This window comes from Eleutherodactylus coqui, chromosome 13 (genome assembly GCF_035609145.1).
Source record: "Eleutherodactylus coqui strain aEleCoq1 chromosome 13, aEleCoq1.hap1, whole genome shotgun sequence".
Lineage (NCBI taxonomy): Eukaryota > Metazoa > Chordata > Amphibia > Anura > Eleutherodactylidae > Eleutherodactylus > Eleutherodactylus coqui.
In genome coordinates this window covers 91,704,803-91,721,794 of record NC_089849.1, presented here as the reverse complement: position 1 = coordinate 91,721,794, position 16,992 = coordinate 91,704,803, and the positions used below count along the sequence as shown (strand labels likewise).

The window sequence follows — 16,992 nt, the reverse complement described above, 5'->3', positions numbered from 1 at the left end:
TCAGACTCCCCTTCCGTAAGCAGATCTGCCAGAGTCTGATATTGACACTACTGCTAGGCCACCATTATTATAGATCGAGACCCCCTTTAAATAAATTGAAACTACCGGTTTTCCCCGAAAATAAGACACTGGGGGGGGGGCTTATACTTACCTGATCCGTGGCGTCCTGATGCCTCCCATGGTGTCCCGCGGCTCGGCGTCCTCCTCGTCTCATGGCTGCCTTCTGCTGGAGACGGGGCTTTGAATACCCTGCCTCCAGCAAAGCGAGCGCTGTGATTGTCTAATCGAGCGCTGGCAGCCAATCAGAGCCGGCGCTCGATGAGCCAACAACAGCCATTCAGTGATGTCATTCACCATTGGGACACCGCGGAGCAGGTGAATATTGTTTTTTTTTTGGGGGGGGGGGGGGGGCACCTTAAATAGGTCCTATTTTTTAGGGGAGGCCTTATATTTCAAGCCTCCCCCGAAAACCCGATAGGTCTTACTGTACACAGTATCTGACTGGGAGGAAAAAAAACAAAACAAGGTACCCATGTTTGGTTATAAGCATACCTGGTATCTGCATCACTTAATTACAAAGAGTCACTAAGTCTTCATTTATTTGCATAAAATACTTTAATATTGCATCTGTATATAGATATTTATATCCGTTACCCAGAAACCACCCCCATTAATTTCTCTTGTGTCAGAAATGTATTGCTTTAATGGTTCATCACGTTGTGTCCTGCAGCTCATCAGGTCAGTCCTGCAGTCCATTCCTCAGCAGTGACCGCTGCTCTCCTAGTCCTCCATGGAGGGTCAGTAGTCATCCAGGCGTCCAGTGATCAGCATCCAGCAAAGCATAACCCAAAGTGACGGGGTCAGTAAAAATACAGTTCTGAGAGGAAATCAGCCAAAGGAATTAGACTTGGATTGTAACAAAGTAAACAAAAAACGAATGGCAAAGTTTTCTCCCCAGTGAGTTAGGATTTGCTTAGTGTGAGTGTTGAAATGGACGGTTAGGATTCCGCCTGAGCTTCCCTGGAAAAAGTCTGAAAGGCAGAGGAAATGTTTCAGTACATAATAGGAAACAAAAGATGATTAGATACATGACAGACATATTTAGTGATAGGCTGAACGAAGACACTTATGGCAACTCCCATTGCAAATTAGATTCCCCAAACTTCCAGCTGTTTAAAAAAAAATGTAAATAGCTCAACACAACTAACATAGTAGGCGGTGCTCCAAATTCAACACAAAATGCCACTTTTAGGCCTCCTGCACACAGGCGGGTCCGGACCCCCCCCATGCGGGACTCCCGCAGCGGAGTTCGATCCAATGCCCAGCCAGTGACCCCAGCTTACCTGTCCAGCAGCTTCTGCACACGCTGCGGATGTGCCAGCCGGAACTCCATTGTGCATGCGCAGTAGCTGCCGCCGATGGGGTGGAGTTATGCGTATCCCGCGATACTCCCACAGGGCTCACTGCGGAAGTGCAGCGGGACAAACGGATTCTATTGACTTCAATGGAAGCCGGCTATGCGTAACCCGCATGCTGCGATTTATTCTCCGTGAGCAGAAAGTCATAATCAATTTACGCTCGTGGAGATGAAATGGCGTTTTGCCATTGAATACTATGGTCTGTATTTGAGCGGAGTCCGGAGAGGGACACCCGCCGTGGACTCTGCAATGCAAATACTCCGGTGTACAGGAGGTCTTTTCTACTACCGCAGTTTCAGAATTACTCAACCCATTCATCACAAGCGTTTTTTAGTAGAGACCCTTTTGTTGTTATGACCTGCTGCAAATGTGATGCATCGCCAGTCAGCGGCTTCTGAGGACTCTTACCCCATCCCTCGTGGGCAATGGCCTCCAGGTCACGAATAGTCTTAGGCTTGTGTGCTGCAATAGTCTTTTTCAAATACCACCATCAGCTGACTAGTGGTCACCCCAGAATCTTCCAGGACTTCTTCTGAAACCAAACCTTGGAGGACTTTGAGGTACACTTGGGACTACTGTTCTGTTGGAAGGCCCAATGACGACCAAGCTTCAGCTTCCCCACAAAAGATATGATAAATTCTCCTAGGATTTCCTGATACTTGATTGACTCCATCACCCTCTCCACATGCTCCAGGCTTCCAGTACAAGAGGAAGCAACGCAGCCCCAAAGCATCACCGATCCACCGCCATGCTTCACTGTAGGCAAGGCCTTCTTCTTTTAAGCATATGCTTCATTCTTGCTTCCCCTGACTTGCTGCTAATCATACCTGAAAAGCTCCACAGAACAGAACCCCAACCTTATTTATAAGGTTTTGAACATATTGGCAGTGACTCTTCTTGTACTTTTGGTCAGTAGAGCTGTACATCTTGGAGTACGTGCATGAAGACCTTCAGCATCTAGTATGCACCCAAGGATACTTTTACATGGGACGACCTGACGACTGCAGATGCCCGACAGGCCATCCCAGCAATGATCATTCCTGTGCTTTTTCACAGGAACAGTCATCGCTAGAAAATGGAGGCGGAGCCGTTTTGACAGTAAACAGGCAGTCGTTCTTAGCCGAATGACTGCCTGGTTACACGGGCTGATCTGTCATTCAGTTTTTATGCATGCAGAAACCAAACAAACTTATCTAGTACACTAAGACTGAATGATTTCTTGGCCCGTGTAAGAGGACTCTTACTGTGCAAATGGAAGACCGTACAAACTGCTTTAAAGTTTGTACATTTGGCAAATGAACCCAATTCACAATAGGGGTTGAATAATTTTGACTATCTTCAACCCTCAGTGGAATACTGTAACATAGTATTTACTGTGGGGTCATTTTTGACCCCACTTCATTTTTTCCTTTTAATACCTCATTTTATCTAGCACGAAACAACATTTTATCCCAAAACTTTGCATGCTTACATGCCATTAAAAGTTTTAATCTGACAGGAATGAAGATCACTCCTGAACCTCAATCACGATCTTCTGCTGTAAGATCATCTGAGCACTTTTTACAGTTGACCTGTATTTTTGAGTGTTTTCTATCCGTGGACTTAACCTGTGCGCCATACTTGTTTGTTTTTGGTGTCGTTGTTCCGTTCGTAGAGACTGCATCTCCCTCAGCTCTTGTTTGTTGGCTCCTGCTGATTTTTGGGGGTCAGCTTCTGGATTTTATGGATGCTGGGTCAGTTCAACAAAGCCCTACAGATTTATCATCTGCTTAACTTGTCACTCTACGGTTGGCATATCATCAAATTGCTTCTGGCACAATCATTTTTCATGCAAAACTAAATAGGAGTTGACCAATACACCATTGAGAATCCAAAAAATAACGAGAGCCCATCCTCATGTTCCCCTGTAACTGTGCCTGGCACACAACTGATTATATGTGTCTCCTTTTTTGATGCTGTAGTCAATATCAGCTTTCTTTGATAACTTGTTTCTTTCATCATCATGGAGAGAACTAAGACAGACCACAGCCATGATCTGTATCCACACGTATGACACAAAGGTCACGTTGTTCTTGAATCCAAAGTTTCACGGGTGTTTTGGCTTTGAATTCCAAAAGCAAGTTCTACTTGATGATTCTAAAGACAGGGTCCTATCTGACCCAACAATGTTTCTACTACAGGAACTTCTCTGTGAAGTTAACAGTGGCCCTCAAGAGGTATGACCCAATTTTATAACGATTAAGGCTTATTCACACAGGCAAGTCCATGTGCTGCCCAGATTTTCAACCGACTGCCCAGTGTCGCATTATAGTCCCATCCATCATAGGGACCACACTGGGATATAGAAAGCGGACACATGCAATGCTTATGGATGTCACATGGACATACAAAAAACATTCAAATTGATCCGTTTTTTTACACACTGAATTCAGGAGCGCTCGTGTGAATAAAGCCTTAGAGTATCTTATAAGACATTAGGTATCTGACAAACTGATAGAGGCATTTGCCCAGGACATTTAACTAAAACTGATAACTTGAGGCCTTTTCAAACCCCATAATGAATACCAAGAGCTAAAATACCCCTAATTTGGGAACCTAGAACACTATGCATTTACATAGAGCATACCAGCGCCTGTGTGACGGGGCGCTGGGAGTAATAACAGCGGCACGATACCCTTCACCCATCAGAGCAACGCCACTGACCTGTTTGAGTAAATGGCTGCCAAGGTAGCTGGAAGCGATGCTGGTCAAGTTCTTGCGAGATCCCACTTTACATTTGATGTAGCCATAGAGATTTGCACCCTGAAGAGTGACCCCCATAATAACGACAGCCTGTGGGGGAGGAAGTGTGCATTATCATACAGATAGAGGGGTTTACGTGCTCATTCACGGTAGCATGCAGCCTGCAGTCAGGCTTTCCGTCTCTGAGAGATGAAATTATGATGGAATTAAATGGCTTTGTTTTTACCATCCTTGCTTTCAATGGAGTTTTTAAACAATTGATAGCTTTTCGCTTCCGTTCTGTTAGGTTTCCGTTTTTTTAAACGTGACAACTAAAACTGCAGACAAATCCAAGACCTATACTTATTGTCTGTAGCTTATTCATGTGTATATAGACGTAATAATAATTAAACTGTGCCCCCTGCAGGCAAAACTGGTATAGCCTTAAAGGGGTTGTCCGGGCGCCCATGGTTATTTTTTTTCCCCACTAATGACCTGTAAAGTAAATGTATTAGAACATACAGCATTATACAAGCAAAAACATTATTAAACTTACCTTTTATCATCTTTGTCTTCTCCAAGATGGCCCCTGTCCTTACACTTCAGGGCAGAGCAGTAGCAGTAACTTTTTCTTCCCAACTTCTGCCCTAATCAGCAATTCCAGCAACCTGATTGGTTGTTCGGGTTGACTGATTCACCAAACAACCAATCAGGTTGCTAGAATTGCTGATTATGGCAGAAGTGGGGAAGAAAAAGTTAATCCCCCCATTCAGTCCCGTCCTGACCAGACACGAAAAGAAGATGGATTTGTTGTATCCAAGGACCACCAGAGGATCAACACGGGGAGGGGGGGGCACCCCTGTAGGTAGGTATATAACTTATGTTTGGCCAATAATTGCAAAGTGCATTGTAATGACCAAAGAGAAGTGTTCACATGAATTTATTACAGCCGGACAACCCCTTTAACTAATGTCCTAATGCATCATGGGACTGATATGAAAGTGAAACCAAAATCTCAAGATGGTGCCTGATAAGCATCAGACAGGGAGCTGCACTGCATGGAAGTGGCTGCAATACACAGAGGAGACCTACAGAGTAAGGAAATAAGGCGAGGGGAGCAGAGATGGAAAAATGACTTTTCACCAGAGCGGCCCTTTAATCCCAGAAAGGGACTCACTCACCAGCCATTTCACGTTGAATGAAAACAAAGCGCTGAAAGCAAAAACAACCCAAACAATGGGGCAGGAGATAAGGCCAAGCCAGAAGATCCGCGACTCTGCTTCAGAGGTGGTTTTCTTTCCTGGGCCTGTCTTGAGAAGCAGAAGAGCGATCATTAGCTATGGCGATGAGCGCAACAGTGACAGCAATGTTCTGGAGGTCAGTCTTACCTTCCTAGATTCATACACCCAATGGCTCTTCCCGTCGTCATCTACTTGGTTCCACCATCGCAGTCCCACCAATAACCTCCCAGTGATGTTCTACAAATGTGAGAAATCAATTACCCATCTGTTTATAAAGTAGTGACTATGAATTGAGATCAGCATGATCAGGAATAGTCAGATTGTCTACTATTAGGGGGATCGTCCGGGACTTTTTCTATAGATCACCTATCCTCAGAATAGGTCATCAATAGTTAATTGGTTGGGGTTCACCGCTTTTACCCCCCGCTGATCAGCCGATTCCCAGCACTGCTGTCAGTATGGACGGCACTGGAAGCTGTCTGTATTGCAGCAGCCTGATTTGTTACTACAGGGAACCACCACCACTAAATTCACAATCACTTCCATGGTTGCTGTGTCTGTAGAACTAAACCAGGCCAGTGTAATAAGGGCAGCGCTATGCGCTTCCGGAGCCGCTGAGAATCTGCTAATGGGCAGAGATCCCGAGCGGCGAACATTTTTACAGTTTACAGCCTGCAAAATAGTGTAACAATATCTCTGAATCCGCACAAGTCAGTGCGATTATGTAGATACTACATTTATACTTTTATGTATAGATTTTTTCACACGTCTTTAAAAAAAAAAAAAAAAAAGTTTTTTTTTTCTATAGCTAAATTCAAAAACATCTAACATTTTTCCCCCCATCAATGGTGCTGGATGGGAGGTTTTTTTGCAGGATGAGTTGAAGTTTTTAATGGTACTATTTAGTGATCCATAGGATTTTTTTTTTGGTTTGCCTTCTATTCCATTTTAGAAATAGCCAATAATGAATAATAGCAATACTAAATTTGTGATGATTATTTTTTCATACTAAGGGAGGGTAAATGGGTGGTTGACTTTTTTTTCTGTAATTTTTATTTTTACACTTCTTTTGACTCACTAGGAGACTTGAAGTTCACAGCTTTTGATCACTTATTTGATACATTACAATACTGCAGTATTGCAGTGTATTATATTGCCTATAAAGCTCAGCTAGAGGCAGGCCCAGTGGCCATATTCAAGCCTCCGGATGCCATAGCAACCCATTAGGACCCTGCAATCACATTGTGGGGGTATGATGGGTGACAGAGGGAGCCCCCTCACTCTGTCAGCCTTTAACATGCTATGATCACATTAACCCTTTAAATGCAGCAATCAAAAGTTCTGTAATTTTACAAGATCTCTGCTTGCCGTCGGTGGATAGAATATTTGCTGAACTCCTGGGTCTTAAGACGTGTTTGGAGCTGCTACTTCACACAGCTAAGGGTTTTCTACATTTCATCAGCTCTGCACAATCCTCTAAGGACTCTGGTTGATATTTTTCAGCTATACAGACAAACTGCAGCAAACTGTGTAAATAATTCCAAGTTCTTACAGATTTTTATTAATCAAACTACTAACAACCACTTGACCGCGAGTATGTATAATAATCTTTTAGTTGTATACTACCAACTTATTCCGCAGCGCTGTATGTTTGTTTGTGGTGCTTCTCATGCTCTGCCCCTGGTGACGCCATCGCAGGTCCTACAAAATATATAGACACCGACCTACTGCCACCACAGGTGGGCTGAAGGACCTGCCGTGAGGTCACTGCGGTGGGAGGAGCCACTGTGCAGTTTGGTAAAAGATCCAGTGGGCTGAAGGACCTGCGGTGATGTCACTGCTGTGGGAGGAGCCATCCTGCAGTTTGGCAGAAAGTACTGTATACTCAAAAAGCCAACACCAGCCACCAGGACCTGTGATCACGTCACCGTCATGTGATCATCTGTGTGGGTGGGGTCAGGGATCAAATGACGAGGAGGTGATCACTATATCCAGGGGTCTGCTGAGCTGGTGATGTCTGGAAATCACCATGGATGTACCACAACTGTGTGGGAATCAGCATGAATGTAGTAGAGCTGTGTGTGTGTGATGTGTGGGGATAGTGATGTACCATGTAGCACAGCTATGTGGCGCATTGCGCCACCAGAAACACTGGTACTATAATTTCCTTATAATTACTGGTTTTGTAGGAATCTGGAGGTTAAAAATAGATTTTCATGATATAAATAAGGCTAGACAATTCTCCCCTCTGCTTTTTAAAAAAAGGCACTATAATCTGGAGTCACCCTCAGTTATTTCTGCCTCATTTCAGCAATTAGTGAAACGCACTTCATCTTGCAAAATCTGTTTTGATTTTCTGATTGTAAATGTTTCGCACATGACCATGTGACTCTGGGGCGGCCATGTGGTTGAGCTGCAGTTAACAATACGTAGAGGTACTAAACACCAGAACTCATTGGCCATTCATGCAACAGGCAGGAGGGAGCCCAATGACTTCTAGGCGGGTTCTGTGGAGTGTACAGAGGTTATTGTGCAGGGAGAGGGAGTAAAGCAGATATAGAACTTGATTTACACAACAGGTTATTTTCTGAGGACTAAGCAATTTCTTTCAGAATGTTATCATTACATTATAAAAACCTTCGTTTTCTTTTTTTTTAAATTTGTGCATTGCTGTAGGAAGGTTTGTTTTTTTGCAAGTTGAGCTGTATCTTTTAATGGCACCACTTTGGGGGACATATATACTGTGACAGTCCTTCAGATATTTGTAGACGGCTATTAAGACTCCTCTCAGCCTAAACATTCCCAGATCCTTTAACCGTTCCTCATAGGACATGATTTGCAGACCGCTCTCCATCTTGGTAACTCTTCTCTGAACTTGCTCCAGTTTGTCTATGTCTTTTTAAAGTGGGATGCCCAGAACTAGACACAGTATTCCAGATGAGGTCTGACTAAGGAAGAGTAGAGGGGGATAATTACCTAATACATCCCAGAATTGTGTTTGCCTTTTTGGTTGCTGCATCACATTGTTGACTCATGTTCAGTCTATGATCTATTAGTATACCCAAGTCTTTTTCATGTGTGCTGCTTAGCTCAATTCCTCCCATTCTGCGCTTTTTTTCCATTTTTCTTGCCCAGGTTGGACTTTGCATTTCTCCTTGTTAAATGCCATTCTCACTGTTCAAGCTTTTTTTAGATGTTTTTGAAAGAGAATGTGGTAAAATACTGGTGGTGAAGGCGCAACACTCTAAGTTAGCTGAAAGCGCTTCTTCTTTATTTAACAACATTAAGAACCAGCAAGTGAATAGGAGGTTCGGGGTTGAGCCCCTGGATTAAACACAACAGGATGCCTGAAGGTGACAATTCCAAAATGTTTTTGGATGTGCCAGAAGTCATGTATGTGGCAAAGAGACAATGAGGAAAGAGGTGCTTCAGCTGCTGGCACATCCAAAAACCTTTGGAATTGTGTCACGCTCAGGCATCCCTTCGTGTTTAAAACAGCCAAACTGGCAAAGGGGCTCGACCCCTGAAACGCGTATTCACTTGCTGGTTCTTTATGCTGTTAAATAAAAAAAAGAAGTGCTTTCCCGATCGCATCTTGGGTCTTTAGTTTACTAACTTAGAGTGTTGTGCCTTCCCCACCAGTATCTTATCACATTCTCTTTCGCTTTACTCACGTCTACCTTGGTTGAGTGTTATCTGGTTGTTAGCACCTTTATCATTCGAAACACGCTTTACTCCAGAACTATTTCACCACTCTAATTGGGTCTTGCTTCACCCTCCTTTTTTAATAAATCTTTTTGAATCCTCTCTCTTCCCTAGTGTTAGCTATCCCTCCTTTGTGTCATCAGCATACATGATCAGTTTCCCACAATTCCCTCCTCCAGATTATTCATAAAAGTATTGACCAACACTGGCCCTAGGACAGAGCCTTGTGGTCCCCACTTTATACATTCTTCCACTTGGATGTGCAGCCATTTATGACCACTCTGAGTACGATCGCTCAGCTAGTTGTGAATCCACCTAACAGTTGCCTCGTCAATCCCAGATTTGGTCATTTTTCAAATAAGTATTCTACGAGATACTTTGTCAAATGCTTTACTAAAGTCAAGATATACTATATCCACCACATTTCCCTGATCAACCCAACTGGTGATTCTGTCATACAAGGAAATTAGATTCATCTGGCATGACTTGTCTGTTACAAACCCATGCTGGCTCTGGGTAATAACTCCATTCTCATCCAAGTACTTGCATACATGCGGTTTAATAATATGTTCAAAGATCTTTCCCGGTATAGAAGTCAGGCTCACAGGCCTGGAGATCCCTCACATCTCTCTACTCTGTGCACACAGGGACAGACAATAGAGAGATTAAAGGTCTTGTAGTAGCAGCACGACTGTAGATGAGGTCATAACCATGTGAGCAGGAAGCACCTAGAGGAGGTCATGCATTACTACACACTATATGGGGTTTTAGTGGTAATAAAATCAGTGTTTAATATGTCAGGTGCTTGCGTGTGCGCATGTAGCAGAGCAGTGCATGTGTGTGTGAATGCTGCAGAGCTCTGTGTATGTTGTGCGCATGTACAATGTGCGTGCAGCAGTGCTGTGCATGTGTATAATGTCAACTTATGTGCTTGCGCCATTGTTTGAATGGACACACTAGGTTATTTTTCCAAGTCGTATCACTAACGCTTATTGTTATACGCACCTATAAACACGCACTCACCTTTACCGCCCAGAAGTCACATGACAACAGCAGAATAATGGTCACCATGCAGGCAATGAAGCTCTTGAAGACCAGTTCACACAGGAGATATACGATTATAGCACTGACTCGGAAAAACAGGTGAAAAAATGACGCAATGGGGTGTCTAAAGGAAAAAAAGAACTGATATGTAATATCTGTCCACTTATCTGCAAAGATACATTCTGTATACTATACACGTAGATAAAAGACATATCCTCACTCAGTAAGGGCCGTGACAACATATAAAAACATAGCAGCAATTTCTTTAAATCAACCAGCTTTCCCAGCCTTCTGAATGGCATCCCGGCCTACATAGGCCGTGCTGTGAGAGAGGGATGTATTCTTGCACAGGTTTCCAACGTGTGCCACGGCTGTCAAGACACGCCAGGGGTAGGGGAGTCCGCCACATTACTGGATATAGTTACTACCGTGTTTCTCCGAAAAGAGGCACAGTGCCTTATTATGCATAGTCAATGATATCATTGAATGGCTGTGATTGGTTAATCCAGCTCCGGCTTTCATTGGCTGACGCGGCACTGGATTAACCAATCAGAGCACTAACTTGCTGGAGGCGGGGTATTCAAGCCCCACTGCCAGGAAGAACTGCTCTGTCGGCTTGAAGGAGGACGTGGCAGCCTGCAGCCCAGCACAAGGACTGGAACGCCAGCGGTAGGTGGGAAATATTGTTTTTTTGGGTTTTCTACATGTAGCCTAGCTAGGGTGGGATGTCGGCTGCGGACATTCTGTTGGGAATCAGCCCCATGTGAACGCAGCGGTATGCTTACGTGAAATTAATAAACAATAAGTGAACAAAGTATCGTTCAATCATCGGCCGTGACGGCACCGAACGATACAGAGTTTATGAACAATCATCGTTCTGTGTAAAAGCACATTTAAGCCGAATGTAGACGGCCGGGTCGGATTCCAACTGCGAGATCCTTGCAGCAGGATGGGACCCTGTGCCCCTGCAGTGACCTCCAGCGTACCTGCCTGGCATCTTCGCTCGGCACTGCGCATGTGCCAGTGCGCATAACGCGGCACTGAAATAGGACATGCCGCGATTCTGTTACCACGCGAAGTTTTACGCGATCAAAACCCTGGCTGTCTGCACAGGATTGCATAAACCAATGCAACCCTATGGCAGCGTGCAACAGTGGAGATTCTGCGCGGAATCGAAGCCCGTGTGCATTCGCCCTTAGACCCACCTGCTGCCATAGCAGCCCGTCACAGAGAGCAAGTGGATTTACAGGGGGAGCACCCTCCTTCTGCAAAATATCTTTGGCGCCGTGTTCGCTACTGACCACAGCATTTAAGGTGTTGAAGGACAGGGGTCAGAGCTCCATTCTGTCAGGGTACAACCATTGTGGCAAGGTGCATATTGCATCAGCAGATCTGCACTTCTACGTGTCGCAGATCACCAAGCAGATTGAGTGCTTTTCAATGGGCAAATCCATGTGCAAATTTCCTAATGTGGATCAGGTGCGGATGCAGCGGCACATCTTTTATTTCTACATGCTGATTTCAAAATTTGCGCCGCACACGCTGCAGCATGGATTCCTATTAAAAGCATTGACTTGGATTAACCGCAAGTTCCACATTAAATATGCGGCATAAATACGCTATGTGGCCATATCCTTACAAAGCTCTGCAAGAAGAGGACTAAGGTCTCATGTCCACGGGCAAAAGAAGAATTAGGCCTCATGTCCACGGGGAAAATCAGATCCGCTGCAGATTCTACATGGAGAATCTGCAGCGGGTCCCTCCTGCCCCGCGGACATGAGCACTGAAAATAGAAATTTAAAAGCATTTACCTATCCGTAGCGGGCGGCGAAGGTCAGCTGTTCCTCACGGCCGGATCTTCATTTTCGGCCGGCGGATGAATTCCTGACGCCGGCGGCACGTCGTCGACGTGCCGCGCGCATGCGCCGGGCACATCCGCCGAGCCGAAGCAAGGGAGATGCGGCCGTGAGGAAGAGCAGAGCTTCGCGGCCCGCTGCGGGTGAGTAAATGCTTTTAATTCCTATTTTAGGTCTCCCGCGGATCCGGACGGCTTCCATAGGCTTCAATAGAAGCCCGCGGGAGCCGTCCCCGCGGGAGACCCGCATGAAAATGGAGCATGGTCCAGATTTTTTCATGCTCCATTTTTTTTAAAATGCCTTTTATTGACGATCCGCGGGTATTTATCTACCCGCGGGTGGTCAATGCATCCCTATGGGGTGCGGATCCGCGCGAGGGAGATCCGCTGCGGATTTTAAATCACATTTTGCCCGTGGACATGAGCCCTTAAAGTCCGCAGCGGATTTTAACTCTTCTCCTGCCTGCGGATCCGCACCCCATAGGGATGCATTGACCACCAGCGGGGTAGATAAATACCCGCGGATGGTCAATAAAAGTGATTTTAAAAAAAATGGAGCATGAAAAAATCTGGACCATGCTCCATTTTCGTGCGGGGCTCCCGCGGGCTTCTACTGCTGAAGCCTATGGAAGCCGTCCGGATCCGCGGGCACGTCACCGACGTCATCATGCGCATCCGTCGAGCCGAAGAAAGAAGATCCGGCCGCGACGGAGAGAAGATGAAGCCGCGGCAAAGGGAAGATCCGGAGCGGGCGAGAGGTGAGTTTATTCTTATTTTTATGCCTCATGTCCATGGAGAATCCGGAGCGGGCCTGATTTTCCCCGTGGACATGAGGCCTAAAAGGGAGAAGTACTAACCTGAAGCACATTCCTCATTACGTTCTGGTGGCAGATTGACAGACTTTCTGAATTAAAGACACTTTTTTGTACTGCGATTATGGAGAGATCAGAGTGGAATCTTCTGAAAACGCCTCAAACAATGACAGCGGTTTCAGATCTGCGTGGGATCCTCCGGTCGGACGTTTCATCGCAGATCCGGCTGAAAATACCGGGAGAAACAAGTGCTGCATGCAGGTCTTTTTCTTCCGTCCAATAGCCGGACAGCAGACGGACCCCCATTACAGTCAATAGGGTCTGTTCAGTCCAGAGACGGAGCCGTTCGATTGCGGGGATCCCCTTTTCCTGCTCCCTGAACGGAGCAAGAAAACGAAATGCCCACCGCAGATGTGAAAGCAGCCTTACAGCGGCCTCGCAGGTAACAATGACAAGACTAAGGCCGTTGCAGGGTTCGGTCTCAAGAAACCGGAGATTTACCTTATCTTTTTCCTCCTGGAACCTCGTGAAGTTTCTTCATCTGCATCAAACAGAGAAACGTCCTCCGTCTCATCATTGCTGTCCTGTAAGGAGCATCAGATTAGAGGTGCATCGCCACTAACAAACAGAATACGTCGCGCATCGGACCTGGAGTCCTTCACTCCTCCCGGCTTCTGAAAAACTATACTCAAATCACTCCCAGTTAACCCCTTCACGACACAGGATGTAAGTTTACGTCCCAGGTGCGTAGCACTTAAGGCAACAGGATGTAAACTTACACCCTGTGCAGTGGGAGTCGGCTGTGAATGACAGGCACCAGCGGGGATAGATGAAAACACCGCTCCCTGCTGTTAACCCGTTACATGCCGCAATCAATACCAGCATGTCTGCACACATCTGCAGTACAGAAGAAAGAAGACAGGTACGCAGGGTAATGGCCGATCCCATCCATGCCTGTGGGTATTCAGCCAAAATCCGGGTCAAAATACGAATTGTTGGGGAAAATGTTGACCTGGATCCGCCTCAGGCTGCACCCCATCAATTGAAAAGTTGAAATAAAGAATCCCCTATCTGCTGACGTGCTCCCTTGCCGCCATTCCCGTCCTCCGGTGGTTTTGTTTAATTTTGCAGCTGTAGTCACATGGTTGCTCATCCACATGACTGCTGCAGCCAAAAGGAGCCCCGACAACATGGTTGCTCATCCACGTGACTGCTGCAGCCGATAGGAGCCCCAACAACATGGTTGCTCATCCACATGACTGCTGCAGCCGATAGGAGCCCCGACAACATGGTTGCTCATCCACATGACTGCTGCAGCCGACAGGAGCCCTGACAACATGGTTGCTCATCCACATGACTGCTGCAGCCGATAGGAGCCCCGACAACATGGTTGCTCATCCATATGACCGCTGCAGCCAACAGGAGCCCCAACAACATGGTTGCTTATCCACATGACCGCTGCAGCCAACAGGAGCCCTGATAACATGGTTGCTCATCCACAGGACCGCAGCAGCCAATAGGAGACCCGACAACATGGCTGCTCATCCACAAGACCGCTGCAGCCAATAGGAGTCCCGACAAAACGGTTGCTCATCCACATGACCGCTGCAGTCAATAGGAGGCGTCCTCAGCGACGTCCTGTAAGCATTCTGCGGCTTCTGCAGTGTGACATGCTTAAGGGATGTCACCCGCGAGTCATGCACCCAATGCCATAGCGATCCGGTAAGTATAATATTCAAGTCTAGTTTGGGGCCGGGGGAAAAAAATGTAATTAAAAAAATAAAACTCAGAAAACCCCTAATGGCTGTAGTCACAGCGGAAATACTGCGGGTCGTCAGCAGCGGCCAATCCACAGTATTTCTGCATCAAAAACTGAGTCAAACTCAGCACCATCGTTGTGAGTTATGACAGGGTTTCAGCTGCAGATCTACCTGCAGCGTGGCTCAGCATCCTGCGCCCTAACTGCCACCCGCCACCGCACCCCCCATCGCCAGGCCTGCAGCTAAAACCACTCAAATTCTGCACCGATAATGCAGATTTTGACTCTGTTTTTGATGTGAAAATACTGCAGATTTTGCTGCAGAAGATATACAACATTTTGGCTCGTGTGAACATTCCCTTAAGGTCGGCTGTCCACGGGCGTAGCGAAGTCCCGCGGCAGATCTCTGCCGCGGGAGCCGCCACTGAATCTCCGGTCAGCCCTATCTGATAGGCTGGCCGTGGAGAATTGGGGCATGCTGTGAATTGCCCGCCGCTCGTGGGCAGGGGCCGGCGCTTTCCATAGCAATGCTATAGAAAGCGTTGGCCAGCGTGGTTCGCCGGCGGTTTACCGTCAGCGAATACACGTCCGTGGACAGGGGGCCTAAAGACGGTTAACCAGATTTCTCCCTGCGCCTCTCACTACAGGGTCGCTTCTCGCACCGCAGGGACGTCAGGACGAAAGGTGCGCTGGATGAGCATGTGCGGTCGGGGCTGACAGATTTACCAGGGGACACGGGGCCTCCATTCTCAGGACCGGTCGGGGGTCTTAGCGGTGAGGCGATAAGGTGTGATGCTGGTACAACCCCTTTAGGCGGCCCCTCCGCCCAGCGCAGGAGGCTGGGCCCCCGACACTACGATTCCGGGCAGCCATATGCTCATCCCGGGAAAACCACCACCCTAGCCGGCGCTCGGGTGGGCAAACGTGGCGGCACAAGACCTGCGCAGCTTCTTCCAGGACTGGATGGGCAGGGATCTTAGGGGGCATGCACACGGACGAGTCAGGCATCGGTTCCGTCCGGCCGCGATACGGACAGAACGCGCAGATATTCGTAACACATGAATGATGCTGCGAGAATGACAATCGCTGCAAGTCCGGCGATTCCTTATAGGTTACCGAAAATTATTTCCTAAGGGATTTAAAAAAGATTTAAAAAATTAAATTAAAAAAAAAAAAAAAAAAATCGACTCGCACGCCACGCAATTTGCATCCGAGTGTGATTTTTACTACTGGAGAAGCTGGCGCACGGGTACAGGGCCACGCACTTTATTCAGTAAAAACGCTTTGTGCGCACATTCTGAGAGTCTTACAAGCGCGAGTTCCTCGGACACAAACCGCGCCGCTCCGTGTGAACGCACCCTTATGCCAACTTCACACGAGCAATTCTGCCGCGGATGTGAGTCGCTTTTTGTAATAAAACCGCCTGGCATCAGTTAGGGGACGTGGCGACCCCCCGCCGCGGCGCAGCAGAGCAGGACGTCTCACATTGTTTTCAATGGTAGATCTCGCAGGAGTGCGCCGAGCACGCGGTCCGCTGCTGCCTCCGGCCCCCCATTGAATACAGCGGGCAGGGGGGTGAGGGGGTGACATGGCGCAGACATAGGATCTGTTGCGATTTTCGCCGCACCACAATGGGGGAAAAAACCATTTGATCATCGCTTTGACACCAATGACAAGAACGGGGATCATATTGATACGAGATTTGCGCGCATCACATGACTTTCTCGCCGTGGGAGGCGGGCCTTAGACTCCTGCGCCATATTATATACACCAATCCCTGACAAGTGCTCTTCAGTCCTTTACGATTTACCATCTAATAATCCAGAACACCCGCTAATCCGAATAAAGGGGTGCACTACAAGTCCCAGCACACCGGGAGGAGATCAGACAACATGGTGCCCTAGTAACCCAGTATGAGTGGTGAGGACGTACAGCCCGGGGCACCGCGGTCACCAGCCACAGCTGCAGCCATGACACCGGCTCTAACCCGGTCATCTCATCAGCTGCGCAGCCATGACAACCCCGGCACAGGCGCCCCATCCAGTGGAACTACAACCCCCAGCATTCCTTGCGCGTCACTGACAACTTGTAACGCTCAACACAGAAGCGGCCATTACTTCAGTAACCCGCCAGGGGTGTGCAACGGCGGTACCGGACATTACTTCAATAACCCGCCCGGTGTGTACGGCGCCGGCACCGGACATTACCTGCCGTAACATAGCAGCCGCCACCAGGATCTATGGCAGACGCTCACTTCCTGTACACGACTCACTTCCGGTGTCCCTACAAGCCCCGCCCACTGGGAAGCGCCGGCGCGGAGAGGGCGGGAAGCGTGCTCCTCAGTCATTGCAGAGGGTGACCGACCCCTGTATACAGCTAGCAGGAGAGGCTACAGGGGTAGAGTCAGCTGGTGGCTGCGGGCTGTAGACGTGGCCAG

General features: G+C 47.4%; 1 protein-coding gene across 1 annotated transcript; it reads right to left on the bottom strand.

The window, feature by feature from the left end:
* Nucleotides 1-596: 596 nt before the first annotated feature.
* Nucleotides 597-16,862, bottom strand: LOC136588528 (Golgi apparatus membrane protein TVP23 homolog B-like). The gene is made up of 7 exons (XM_066587824.1): nucleotides 16,763-16,862; nucleotides 13,298-13,380; nucleotides 10,109-10,253; nucleotides 5,528-5,617; nucleotides 5,321-5,449; nucleotides 4,122-4,250; nucleotides 597-1,031 (listed from the first exon to the last, which is right to left on the bottom strand). Exons 1-7 carry the CDS (start codon nucleotides 16,772-16,774, stop codon nucleotides 999-1,001), a joined length of 621 nt encoding a protein of 206 aa, XP_066443921.1. The 5' UTR covers nucleotides 16,775-16,862; the 3' UTR covers nucleotides 597-998.
* Between the last annotated feature and the right edge of the window lie 130 nt (nucleotides 16,863-16,992).